At 45.8% G+C, this 13,041-nt stretch overlaps 3 protein-coding genes across 3 annotated transcripts; 1 reads left to right on the forward strand and 2 right to left on the reverse strand.

Moving 5' to 3' along the window:
• The first annotated feature begins 636 nt into the window (after positions 1-636).
• LOC123164937 (alpha-amylase type A isozyme) lies at positions 637-3,100 on the forward strand. Its single transcript, XM_044582555.1, has 4 exons — positions 637-843; positions 966-1,098; positions 1,512-2,326; positions 2,422-3,100. The coding sequence occupies exons 1-4, from the start codon at positions 748-750 to the stop codon at positions 2,698-2,700; spliced, it is 1,323 nt and encodes a 440-aa protein (XP_044438490.1). The 5' UTR covers positions 637-747; the 3' UTR covers positions 2,701-3,100.
• Positions 3,101-3,116: 16 nt separating this feature from the next.
• LOC123164938 (uncharacterized) lies at positions 3,117-6,692 on the reverse strand. Its single transcript, XM_044582556.1, has 5 exons — positions 6,354-6,692; positions 4,910-5,079; positions 4,338-4,416; positions 3,720-3,774; positions 3,117-3,630 (listed from the first exon to the last, which is right to left on the reverse strand). The coding sequence occupies exons 1-5, from the start codon at positions 6,565-6,567 to the stop codon at positions 3,510-3,512; spliced, it is 639 nt and encodes a 212-aa protein (XP_044438491.1). The 5' UTR covers positions 6,568-6,692; the 3' UTR covers positions 3,117-3,509.
• Positions 6,693-7,612: 920 nt separating this feature from the next.
• LOC123166179 (PHAF1 protein At3g51130) lies at positions 7,613-12,827 on the reverse strand. Its single transcript, XM_044583948.1, has 14 exons — positions 12,529-12,827; positions 12,242-12,324; positions 12,081-12,155; positions 11,669-11,736; positions 11,395-11,500; positions 11,227-11,287; positions 10,976-11,145; positions 9,966-10,028; positions 9,835-9,882; positions 8,949-9,062; positions 8,743-8,842; positions 8,597-8,670; positions 8,004-8,108; positions 7,613-7,884 (listed from the first exon to the last, which is right to left on the reverse strand). Exons 1-14 carry the CDS (start codon positions 12,692-12,694, stop codon positions 7,837-7,839), a joined length of 1,281 nt encoding a protein of 426 aa, XP_044439883.1. The 5' UTR covers positions 12,695-12,827; the 3' UTR covers positions 7,613-7,836.
• Between the last annotated feature and the right edge of the window lie 214 nt (positions 12,828-13,041).

Consider the following 13,041-nt stretch of genomic DNA (forward strand, 5'->3'; position numbering starts at 1 on the left):
ATTTTGCCTGCATTTGCTGCTGACAGTGTCTGCAACACGGACGCGCTAGTACCGAGGACAAAAGGTGTCACTGTCGCAATTCGCTCTCGCCTTCACGCAACACTGACACGCCATTCGTCTACAACAGTACATACTTGTATGACTCACCATCATGCTGTGGAGGCGCAGCAGTTACTTTACGGCTTCGTTTCCCGCCGTTCATTCCTCTGACACAACAGGAGTGTCTTCGATCTGATGTTTCCATGGCCCTTCTGCCAAGCACGCCGCAGTTCTCGGTTCCAGCTTCAGATTTGCTCCGCGTCAGAATATTTACGTGCAAATCAACAAGCCAATCTTGGAACATTGGTAAGTCAATCGCCGAGAGGTGTGTTCTGCCTTGAAGGCATGACAATCTTTTGCACGAATCCTTCCATGCTTATTTTTCTTCAGACAATCGGTTGCTCCGAAAGCAAAAGGCAATGCTGCTTTGCGATCTCAACTTGGATCATCGATCGTTTTCCATGGAGGCTGTGCCAGTGCCGCCCCTACTTGACTTGACCATCATCAATTACTCCCTCTCTTTTCCATAACAGAGTTCGGTACCCCTGCATTGCCTGCAAGCAACACTCCACAGTGCGTAGCAGCTCGTGCTAAATTCTGGAGTACCATCGAGTCCCCTGCCTATAAATACCAAGCACGTAGTACCCTTGTAGCCATCAACCGGCCAGTCATTCGGAGAAGAAGCAGAGTGCCTTTTGAGATAGAGCCATGGGGAAGAACACCCACCTGTGCTGTTTCTCGCTGCTGCTGCTGCTGCTGCTTCTGTTCGCCGGGCTGGCATCCGGCCACCAGGTCCTGTTTCAGGTACGCGTGCGTATCTGTGGGGGTTTGGTTTGATTCTCTGAGGAAAAGAATTTGAGCTCAGGGGTTTCATTAACTGTGGGAGCTTAATGGATGTTTGTTCATGGCGCGAAATCATGTTGCAGGGGTTCAACTGGGAGTCGTGGAAGCAGAGCGGTGGGTGGTACAACATGATGATGGGCAAGGTCGATGACATCGCCGCCGCCGGAGTCACCCACGTCTGGCTCCCGCCGCCGTCGCACTCTGTCGCCAACGAAGGTCCTCCTCCAGTCTCCCCCTCCCTCTTCCCACTAAATCATTCGTGTCTCAACATCTAGAGGCAACAAAAAAAGAAGGGAGGGAATCATTCAATCATAGACGCGTGGCCGTGGGACGGACAACATGCTAAGTTCGATTGCGATGCAAAGTACAGTATGAGTTGACTGCATCCATGAACCAATCCGGTTATCCAAAAGTCCGAACCCATGGAATAGGCAGACCATATGTTTCAACACTTCCCGACCTCCGGCTGTGATATCGTATTAAATTCATGCACTGTCTAAAAATTTGAACTGGAGGAGAGGCGGGCAATAGATTTCAAAAGATATTAGTACTACACTAGTGACGAAAAAGAAAAATGTACAAATAGGATCAGGTATAGATACAAACTAAAACGATCGACTTGGGTGCAGGTTACATGCCAGGTCGGCTGTACGACATCGACGCATCCAAGTACGGCAACGCGGCGGAGCTCAAGTCGCTCATCGCGGCGCTCCACGGCAAGGGCGTGCAGGCGATCGCCGACATCGTCATCAACCACCGGTGCGCCGACTACAAGGACAGCCGCGGCATCTACTGCATCTACGAGGGCGGCACCTCCGACGGCCGCCTCGACTGGGGCCCCCACATGATCTGCCGCGACGACACCACCTACTCCGACGGCACCGCCAACCTCGACACCGGCGCTGACTTCGACCACGCGCCTGACATCGATCACCTCAATGAACGCGTCCAAAGGGAGCTCAAGGAGTGGCTCCTCTGGCTCAAGAGCGACCTCGGCTTCGACGCGTGGCGCCTGGACTTCGCCAAGGGCTACTCGCCGGAGATGGCCAAGGTGTACATTGACGGCACGTCCCCGAGCCTCGCCGTGGCCGAGATTTGGGACGACATGGTCCCCGGCGGCGACGGCAAGCCCAACTACGACCAGGACGCGCATCGGCAGAATCTGGTGAACTGGGTGGACAAGGTGGGCGGCGTTGCGTCTGCGGGCATGGTGTTCGACTTCACGACCAAAGGGATTCTGAACGCCGCCGTGGAGGGCGAGCTGTGGCGGCTGATCGACCCGCAGGGGAAGGCTCCCGGCGTGATGGGGTGGTGGCCGGCCAAGGCCGTCACCTTCGTCGACAACCACGACACCGGCTCCACCCAGGCCAAGTGGCCATTCCCCTACGACAAGGTCATGCAGGGCTACGCGTACATCCTCACCCATCCCGGCATCCCATGCATCGTAAGCAAACAGCTCCGAGCTCGCCTTCACTCTCACTAAGTCACGACCATTCATTCATTCAGGAAACTCAGAATTGTTGCTTCAATGATTTGCAGTTCTACGACCATTTCTTCAACCTGGGGTTCAAGGACCAGATCGCGGCCCTGGTGGCGATCAGGAAGCGCAACGGCATCACGGCGACGAGCGCCCTGAAGATCCTCATGCACGAAGGGGACGCCTACGTCGCCGAGATCGACGGCAAGGTGGTGGTGAAGATCGGGTCCAGGTACGACGTCGGGGCGGTGATCCCAGCCGGGTTCGTGACCACGGCGCACGGCAACGACTACGCCGTCTGGGAGAAGACCGCAGCCGCGGCCACACTACAACGGAGCTGAAGCCTCCACTGAAGCGCGGCGGCAACATGATTTGAACTACATTGTCCGTTCTGCTATACACACGCAGATATTGTTATTGTAGTATATACTTGTACCCAGAAATGAGCTTTACGAATGGCTCACACGACTATAGTAAATAAAGTATTGAGGATACGAAGAGGTATAGAAGGCAATTGGGCCATTTGGATGCTTCAGGATAAAGGAAAGGAAAATACAGTTCCAGGGCAAGAAAGAAAAAATCAACGGTAATACCTGACGATGACATTGTTATGACGATGACACACCATATATGATTTACACAATGGTTCCAGTAATATGAGGAGCACGCCGGCATGCCAGGAAGTAAGAAACAACAAATCGACGGTTTTTCTGACTACTGCAAATAAGATTTCCTCAGTAATACCAAGACACTGCCATGAATCCAAATAAATCCAGCAAAGGAAGCCAAAATGGCAGCCTATTATTAATTTATTATTCTCCAAAGGCTAGCCTCAAATAGGCGAAAGATGAGCTCTTTCATAGTTTTGTTACATTGCATCCCATACATTGCTGGAGGAACCAGCAGAATGAAGATGGCATTGCAAGTTGGGGAGCAGAGAGGCTCTACCGAAGGAAACACGATAAGAAGCAAAACAGGCATACAACAGCCTGCTAGCGTTAGGCAACTGACAAACAGCGAAATCCCAGCCAGAGCCTCAGAAACCAAGCAAGGCTACTCCTACGCTAGTGTCCCCTGAAGTAATAGGTTACATGCTCCCACATTTTTTCTCTATTCTACTCCAGGATTTAAGGAGAACAAGAGCTGGGTTTTACTTGGGACGCTTGCGGTATGGGTACAGGATGTCATCCACAGTGTCTTTGACGTAAGTCCCAACTTTATTCATGTTCCTAACCACACCACTGGCCACAAGCCCAGCATTCCTCTGAAATCTGCAGGTTCAGTTGAAAATTCGCCGTTTGTTAAAATTCAATGCAAATCCATGGACTCGATTAGAGTTTAAACCAAAAGAGCAACGTACTTGGTTATGAAATCGGCTTGTGTCAGCGCAGGTTTGTGCCCATGTGCTTGAGTAGCTGCAATGTTATCAAGATGAGTGAAATTTCTAGATCCAATAAGTTAATCATCACATCTTTCTCGTGAAGAGCGAGTCTTACTAACCAACGTAAAATAAGTTTAGTTTCAGGCACACTGAGATATAGGCGAGCTCCAAGATTATTCGACTCAGAATGCAGACTACTTTAGGATCCAGTTCCTCCAATCACCGCGAGTAAATTAAAGTACCTTTTCTGATATTATGTTTTAGGGAACATTTTCTGTATTGTTTGTCTACTGTGGCAAAATTAACTTTAAGAATAAGATTTGGCAGCTTTGAATCATGCAATAACCAACGATGCAACATTAGCATATCCACTCATTTCTTCATTAACAGGCAGGCTATAAGTAACAGGTGAGACCGTTCATTACATTCTACAGAGAATCTGCAGTACAGAGGCTACTGAAGGAAAGTGTGACATGTTAAGCACCTCTGGGCTCTGGCAGTGATCTAGCATACCGTGGTAGGCTTTGCAGTTGCTATTGTAGTATTATTTTATACAGTTACATACTTGTCAGGCAATAAAATAAATATTTTCCTTACCATCTTTTTTCATGTGAGCTGGAGCTTGTTTAGTCACGTGAGCTGGAGCTTGTTTAGTTGGAGCTCTGTCTGTCAATAGCTGCAGAAAAAGAAAAAAGAAAAACACTTCTTGCTTACACATAATTTATCCTTTGACATATACTTACAGTAAGATACTGGCCAAGCAGTTTCAATAATAATAATAAACATATTAGGGAAAAGATCAAGAATATATGTTTACTGTTATGGCATGCCCAGCATTCATTCCTACTGTGATTGAGAAAAGAAGGGAAGTGGCATCAATTCATCATTGTAAACAAATAAAAGGTATATGGATTGCCATGAACACGCCAGCCATTTTTTCCATATACATAATACAGAACTAGGCTTGCACACTAAATTGCTTCTTTTATAAAAAAAATCAACTGTCATAGACTATGCCTGCTATACTAAGACGGCCTATACAGTATAAACCATAAACAGACAGCATAATTCCCATGCACATTAAGTCACACTGACATACTGCTTATGTGTGAGCTGACATGTTAAGCACAATTTCAGAGCAATAAATGCTTAAGAAGAAGAAGAAATACCTCAACTCCAACACAGATAGGGAGCTCTGCATGCTTCTCTCCCTTCACTGTAGAGCTATCCTTGTCATCTAGGTATATGGAATATCCAGCACATGCATATTTGAAGTTGGACAGGTTGCGACCTTCTTGGATAGCTCCCAGCTCAATTTCTCCAACCATACGATCAGGAACTGGTATCCGTAGCAAGTTCAAAACACCCAGAATAGGACAAAACAAGTCAACCCAAAAGTTAAGAATCACAAAAATCAGATAAAATTAAGTCAGGAATTTAAGTCAGCTATTATTACTGCTATGGTGACTGGTGAGACGATAAATCCAGTGCACATGATACAGAGATAAACATTCATGATAGGAAGCGGTACTTCTGCTGTTCTGCAGAGATTGTCATGAGAGACAATCTCAAAGTTATAGAATGGATCGTATTTTTTTTACTGATTTTGCATATTCAACTGATCATCAGTACAGAGTACAAATGAAATACAAGAGTTTATTGGTGAACCTAGGTTGATCAACAACATTCTGGATATCTGCTTCTAGCCATCTTTGCAGTCACATAATGAGGACCTAATCTCATACACTCGATTGTCCTTGTGCGGTTCCCAGAACATCGGTGGCACATATAAACTCAACAGAAGATCCAGAATCTGATACGTAATGACATAATCACATAAATGCAGTGACTTTCTTGTACTGCTCTGAAGAGTCAACAAACAAACCCAGGCGCTTATCCTTCCCACAGGTCCAGGTATTAACACTAACTGGCAGTAGTAGAGAATACTTTTACAGCAAGCTTCCTGGGATCTGTATGATCGATAGCCTACTAGATTGATTGGTAGAACTCTTTTGTGGCACTGATGTTACACGTCAGTATGGGATGTGATAACTTTGAATGTTTGACGGGATGGTGCTAGGATTTGTTTTCGTCCAATTGTCTTTTTCCGGAAGCAGGGGCGGACAGTGGGTTTTCCTCAGGCGTGCCGAGCTGTTTCCCGTTTCATGTTTTCCCATTGTACGGTTGCGAACTTTGTTTGTCTCCGTTATGCAACTAACAGAATGGGGAAACCCAGTACCACAATACAGCTTAGTTTCCAGATAAACCTATGATGTGAGCATTGCAATTTTGTCGAATTCCACTGAAGACATGAGTTGCAATCAAGGTGATTTCTTCCCGGTGTGTGGGAATGGGTATCCCTGTTTGCAAACAACACAGGAGCCCTAATCCCTATGCATCCCCATGGTTGGTGCGTGTGTGCATCACCGCAAAAAACGAAATCTTGTGCAGAACAGGGAGCCCAGCGAAAGCTCAGGGGGCACAGATTGCATGGCTAATGGCTGAACTAGGAACAGGGGAACCCTAGCCCACTAGAGACCCTAAAGCAAGCAGCAGGCAATCGAGGGTAAGAGAAGAGGAGAGGAGGAGGGTGGTGCGGGCGCGATCTTCGACCTTGGGGGATGCCGCGGGTGACGCCGACGCAGACGGGGCCGCGCCCTTTGGACCTGAGCACCGACGAGTAGAAGAGGCAGCCCTTGCACGACCTCCCCTTCACCACCCCTGCCCCTGCCACCGGGGTCGCCGCTGCCGCCGCCGCCGCCGCGGCGCCCTCCCCTGCCGCAGGGACCCCCGGCGCGGCGCCGGCGCCGGAGCCGGCGCGCTCCATATCCACCGGCGTGGAGGTGCGGCGGCGACGAGTGGTGATCTGTGCCCCGCGTGGAGAGACTGTAGAGGGAGAGGGCTTCGCTTTCCTGGTGCCGCCGCCTCTGGCGTTTATTCAGTCGGAGCTTCTTGTGTTTGTTTTTTGATTTCGTTTTGTGCAGTCTTATCAAGAATTTGGAGCACTCCCTCCGTTTCAGATAGGAGTACTTTGCATATTGCTTCTATCCCAAGTCTGTTTGACCACAATTCAAAAAAAAAGGTCCATTTGACCAAATTTTTGATTTTGCATAGGACATAAAAAGGTCTTACATTTTGTTCCGGAGATAGTATTTGATATTTTAAATGTTGATATTTTTTCATCAAACTCAGTCACACCGGTCAGGTGTGCCGGGTACATGTATCATATACCATTCGTACTCAAACAAAGTTTCTAAACATGTACTTGTATCATATTCCGTTCGCATGCCGGACATAAAAAGCATGTCATTGGATTCATATTCAAGCAAAGTTTCTAAATATACAATTTTGATGGCGTATAACATATATTAAATTAGTCAGAATCAGCGACATAAAAAACGCGCACACCCTATGTACTACCCGTCTGAAGGGATACACATTTATGTCACTTGGTTGCGCTAGAAAAAAATACTCCCTCCGTTCCAAAATAGATGATCCAACTTTATATTAACTTTGTATTAAAGTTAGTACAAAGTTGAGTTATCTATTTTGAAACAGAGAGACTAATTTTCTTTTTAACATTTCTGTCCTTGGATTTCGCTATAAAGGTGTTCGGTTTGTGCCTAAGGCTGCCTTAGAGGTTGTCACACGTAAGGTTAACTCCCCGGTTGGCAAATAGTTTTCTTTTTAAGCATTTTCATTCTTGGATTTGCCGTGTTGGTTTAAGGAAATTGTCATACTCACGACAACATAATTTGCCAACCCAGTTGTCAGATTTTAACATTTCTGTTCCCTTTTGCCGACTCAGAATGGAAGGAGTTTGATTTTGCACGGAATTATTGTTCAAGGTATCCTGACAGCAAAAGAAGCCCTGTACAAGGTTGTGTTCAGGGTGATACGGAATCACGCCGACATCATGATTAATTAGTTCATAAAACAATAGTGATGGAATGATATTTACAGAGAGACCCGAGGAACGCAGTTCCTGTACAATGAGTGGGATATACAGGTTAATTTACAACGTAAAGAAGGGGCATGCTTCACAGACATTGCATGCCGCGTACATCAGGTGCGGGTGCTGGTGCGACTATGCTAATCATGACTGGAAGAGAGTAACGGTGGCGATATATCCATTTTTCATCACCTGTTGGTCAATGGGAACAGAAGAGTTGCCAATGTCAGATCAGAGTGATAACAAACAAATTGATGACACAGTTCGCGCAGGAAAAGAAGGTTTCTGATGCCGAGTGATAGGTAGCCCACCTCAAAAGCAATATTTTGGTATCCATAGACGAAAGTTGATCCAAATGGGTTATTCATCGAGCCCTGCGTCTGGATTGCTGCTCGACCGCAGTCGCCAAGGATCTCCTAATACAGTAGAATCAACACACATTAGTCAGTTAGCAAATAAGCATGAGAAATCAAAAGAAAAATAATGGCCATGACCGAGAAACAGCGTTACTGCTCAAACAATTGCTACATGGCATGCTGAGCTGCTTTTAAGAAGTAAAAGAACTGATGCTGTTTAAATATGGGAGCACATTGCCCACGACCTGATTTTACTTTTAGTTGTATGCCAATCAAAGAAACATTTTCTTTACCGGGGTCAAAGAAGCATCAGTAACTCATTTATTTGCATACAAGTTCAAAAAGTCTGTCATTCACCAACTTTTCACGAAGGACCATTAAAAGATCAAGATATCTCATAAATAAATCTAGGAAAAACAAGTTGTCATAAAGGGAGCACAAAAGGTTTAGTAATGAAATGGCAACTCAAAGCAAAGCTGATAGTTATAGGTTAACTGATAAATCTATATGGGAATCAATGCAGCATAAACTCATGGTGAACACCATACCTTGACCTGTTCCCATTTTGTTCGAGGTGTTATGCAATTTTTGGAAGTGTTACCCGGCTGCTGCGCCCCTTCAGCTGAAACAAAGCCAATAGTTAATTAGTATTGACCTCATCAGCAGCAAACTGACTGTAGCGAGCAGTTCGTACCTTCAGCGTCATAGATAACAAAGTTGCATTTCATGTACGAATTGAAATCAGAATGGCCAGGGAAGTTTGTATGTAAAACAAACTTCTTTATCTTGTGAGTCTGCAATGAAACAAAATCAACTGGTCAACATGCTGGTTGAACCTCACAAAAGAAATGTTGTAAACTTTGAAGTGTGCAGGCACACCTACTATACAAAGCTCCATACCTGACCATCAAATAAGATATCTATACCACGCGAGAAGTAGTTGTAGAAGTAGTCTCCACAAAGAGTAGTCCGAGGGCGGAGGTCGGATGCGGAGTGTATAACCATTTGGTCCACCTAACATGAGAGCACGATGTGCTAAGCGTTAAAGATGAGAATGCAGTATTGAGAGTGCTTAGGATTTTGGTCTTTCCTTATATTATTCTTTCAATAACAAAAAAGGGAGAGCATATATTACAGAAGAGTTGACATGTACCAAGAGGTAAAATAATGGTTCTGGATATAAAATATAAATCAGAAAATCAGAAAGCGAAAGGTGAAACAGCCTTTTGGGCTTTGGCTACTTTATCTTTAAACTGCATCTGACGCAGCATTGTTTTGCAAGTAACACTCAAACCTCAAAGCAATCTGCAAGTGCAAGAAAAGTACTTGTCGAACTATGACATTTCACATGTTCCAAGCATATTTTTTGGGTTATTCGATCAAATTTCCACATTGTATTCTACCAATACTCACATGTTGCAACAGCACCAAACACCTAGTTCAGTATGAGACTGAGATGTCCTCGGATATTTTTGACCATATGTTGAATTGCTTGAGTGCATGGAATCATTTATTGTTTACTGATCTTTGAAATAACAGAAAACTCTGGCTTCTCTAGCATGCCCAGAATATAAACTAGAAGTGACATCCTGGTTATCGTCACCAGCTCAGTATAGGATAAAATATGGAGGTAGAGATACATGTTTCCAAAGAATAAACTGGAAAGTATGCATTCTAGTAATCTAGCACATGTTATTTGTAACAATTGAAAGATTAGCTTGCCACAATCTCTATGAAAATCCATATTGCAATGCTTCAGTAAAAAAAATCAAAATTACAGGCACACCTGCTTTTGGTGGATACCACATGGACGACCCAATTCGGTCCAGATATCCTGCCAAAGATACCGCATCATCACGTAAGAAACCATTAAAGCATGCTTCAGAAAAAGAGAGCAGACAGTACAATGATTTACACCTGTGGCGATGCTCCGAAAGGAATATGCTGCCCCCCAGTAGTGAGCCAAAGCTCTTCACCAAGCTGAAAACAAGATGAAGCTTTAAAAAAGGTTTGCTCCAGTGATGTTATGTCGAGAGCTTATTCAGTCACATATGTATTTTATCATACGCACAAAAGACAGTAACAATGGTGCATGACACATACACTACCAGCTGTTCACCTACAATTCTGCATTTACTTTCTTTTGGTGTATATACTTGCTCAAAAACATTTTGCTGCAGAAGGATGGGGATATCGATGAAGATGTGAACCATCGAATCAAAGCCGGATGGATGAAGTGGCGCCAAGCTTCTGGTGTTCTCTGTGACAAGAGAGTGCCACAAAAGCTAAAAGGCAGGTTCTATAGGACGGCGATTCGACCCGAAATGTTGTATGGCACTGAGTGTGGCCGACTAAAAGGCAACATGTTCAACAGTTAGGTGTAGCGGAGATGCGCATATTGAGATGGATGTGTGGCCACGCAAGGAAGGACCGGGTCCGGAATGATGACATATGTGATAGGGTTGGGGTAGCACCGATTGAAGAGAAGCTTGTCCAACATCGTCTGAGATGGTTTGGGCATATTCAGCGTAGGCCTCCAGAAGCTCCATACCCGACAGCTAAAGCGTGCTGATAATGTCAAGAGAGGTCGGGGTAGACCGAACTTGACATGGCAGGAGTCTGTAAAGAGAGATCTAAAGGAGTGGAGTATCACCAAAGAACTAGCCATGGACAGGGGTGCGTGGAAGCTAGCTATCCATGTGCCAGAACCATGAGTTGGTTGCGAGATCTTATAGGTTTCAGCTCTAGCCTACTCCAACTTGTTTGGGACTTCAGGCTTTGTTGTTGTGGTGGTGGTGGTGGTGGTGGTGGTGGTGTGCAGTTGTAAAACCAGATCGTATGGATTACTGAATCATGAAACAGGAAAATCTCTGCAGTTTTCACAGGATTAATGGACTGGAAATATCATCAATAAATAGGCAATGTACCTTTGCATGTACTTCCTCCATATATAGGCTGCCCGCAGGTAAGGCAGGAATAACTGCCTTATCCATCAATGATCCAACACCAACTTTGCTATCTGTTGAGCTATCATATATAGAAACACGGCACGTAACTGGAGTTGTTCCATCGGGAAATTCCAGGGGCAAATCTGCCACTGCAAGTGCAATAAGAAGCTGAGAAGAAATGCTGCGGATGATAGTTATGCAGAAATGAATGTGACTATTTAGCAACATACCTTCCCCATTGTTGAAGAAATTTGTATATTGACTGGGGATAGGGAATGCGAATGATAAACCCTGCAAAATCTTGTGAATAAGATAAACCCAAACAGACCAAGAAATGGAACATGGAACAAAATCTTGAAAGAAATAAAACAAAGCAAGGGCTATTTGTCATGGCATACTGGATAGAAGAGGGTATACATGCCCCTCTCTTTATCATATATCCCAGGGAAAGTCGGTCCAAATAGAGCATAAACAGATACAAAAGTAGCTAGCGTCGATGGACCGCTGAAAGAATAGAAGGGAGAAGGAAATCGTCAGTAACACAGCACCTAACCTTTTGCTGAACGGTTAGGGCAAAAAATGAGTGACCATGCCACATATAAGCTTTACTCGACCCAAGGGTTCTTGAAAATAGACTAAACAGAAAAGAGGGAATGCGTAGAAGCTCCTCACCCAATTAAAGACGTCGCGTAACGCAATTGCAGTCTCTTAACATCAAAAATCTCGATGAGACGAAGCCTCTGCAGGAGAAAAATAAAAGAACAAGATTTCCTGATCGATAGTGAATTTTTTCACAAATCTCAAATGCAAAGCATGTACAAGTTTTTATACCAGATTCTTTAAGTAAATTTTGCTGCAGAATTCAAATAACTACGGCACTAAACTACTGACGGGTCTGCATTACACTTCCTACTGTCAACGAAGCATAGAACCACTATAATTTGGTTATATAAACATTTCAGTACAGTATTCAATACCAACAAACAAATGCTACTGTATATATGAATTCAGTACAAGTGAGATCAACGATGTCTACAATGCAACCAGAGTATAAGGAAAACCCAAGCATATGACTGAAACAAACCTGCGACCAAGGATCGAAGCGCAAGTGAAACCCGTGATCCGGAAAGCTTATGACGAAGTCCAACTTTAGAGGCTCCTGGAATCACAGAATGAACCACACCAATCAGTTAAGGTTATTTTGGTGGCTCTGGTAACACTAAACAAGGGCTGCCCATCACGAACCTCGTCGAAGTACTTCACGTGGACAACATCGTAAATGTTTGGCTGGTGTTCAATCTGCGCAAATGCATCGGAAATCGGCATCCCTGCACGGACCATCCCCGAGCTCTTGTGTCAGAATTGGCAAAAAAAATCGAAACTTTCAGCTAAGCGGTTGCTTCAAACGCAGGTTTCTCTTCCGTTGTCGCGTGCGGGGCGAAAGGAAGCAACCGACGGGTTCGGAAATCGGATCCCAACCGACGCGGCGACGGCGGTTGGTTGGTTCGCTAGGGTTGTTGGGGGAAACTCACCGAGGGTGAAGGGGCCGACGCCGAGGCCGGGGCGGAGGTCGAGGGTGACGGCCCCCATGGCCGTGCCCTCGCAGCGCCGCCTCACCGGCACCGTCGCCGGGGACGGCGACCCGACCGCTGACCCGGGCCCTCCCCCCACCATCGCCGGTGACCTCTGCGTCTGCATCGCTGCGGCGGGCCTTCCTTCCCCTCGTCGGCCGGTTTGTTCCTCTCGTCGCTCCGATTGGGTTCGGGGATTCGCGTGGGCTTGCGTCTACTTCGATTCCTTCTTCTCGCCGACTAGTAGTTTAGCTTAACGAGAAGCCAACGAACGGTGCGCGGGGCCGCCTTGTCAGTGTGAGGACCGCGGGCGTGGGCCCCACCTGTCAGTAAGGTTGGCGCCGGCTTCACACTTGGCAAGGCCACCGGTTGCTTACTTGCTTGTGCTCACGTTTTATCACGTTACGTTTGCTTCCCCGTTAGGGTTTTCTTTTTCGAAAGCCCTCCTCTAATCCCGAGCTCACATGCACTTGG

The sequence above is a fragment of the Triticum aestivum genome, chromosome 7D (assembly GCF_018294505.1).
Source record: "Triticum aestivum cultivar Chinese Spring chromosome 7D, IWGSC CS RefSeq v2.1, whole genome shotgun sequence".
In the NCBI taxonomy this organism is placed as follows: Eukaryota; Viridiplantae; Streptophyta; class Magnoliopsida; order Poales; family Poaceae; genus Triticum; species Triticum aestivum.

Coding starts and splice junctions, on each gene's coding strand:
- LOC123164937 (XM_044582555.1), top strand. CDS start 748: ATGGGGAAGAACACCCACCTGTGCTGTTTCTCGCTGCTGCTGCTGCTG. Junction 844..965: donor GCCACCAGGTCCTGTTTCAG/GTACGCGTGCGT, acceptor ATCATGTTGCAG/GGGTTCAACTGGGAGTCGTG. Junction 1,099..1,511: donor GCACTCTGTCGCCAACGAAG/GTCCTCCTCCAG, acceptor ACTTGGGTGCAG/GTTACATGCCAGGTCGGCTG.
- LOC123166179 (XM_044583948.1), bottom strand. CDS start 12,694: ATGCAGACGCAGAGGTCACCGGCGATGGTGGGGGGAGGGCCCGGGTCA. Junction 11,146..11,226: donor TTTCTTCAACAATGGGGAAG/GTATGTTGCTAA, acceptor TTGCACTTGCAG/TGGCAGATTTGCCCCTGGAA. Junction 10,029..10,975: donor TGGAGGAAGTACATGCAAAG/GTACATTGCCTA, acceptor TCTTGTTTTCAG/CTTGGTGAAGAGCTTTGGCT.
- LOC123164938 (XM_044582556.1), bottom strand. CDS start 6,567: ATGGAGCGCGCCGGCTCCGGCGCCGGCGCCGCGCCGGGGGTCCCTGCG. Junction 4,417..4,909: donor CTATCTGTGTTGGAGTTGAG/GTATTTCTTCTT, acceptor CTTTTTCTGCAG/CTATTGACAGACAGAGCTCC. Junction 3,631..3,719: donor CAAGCCGATTTCATAACCAA/GTACGTTGCTCT, acceptor CTGAACCTGCAG/ATTTCAGAGGAATGCTGGGC.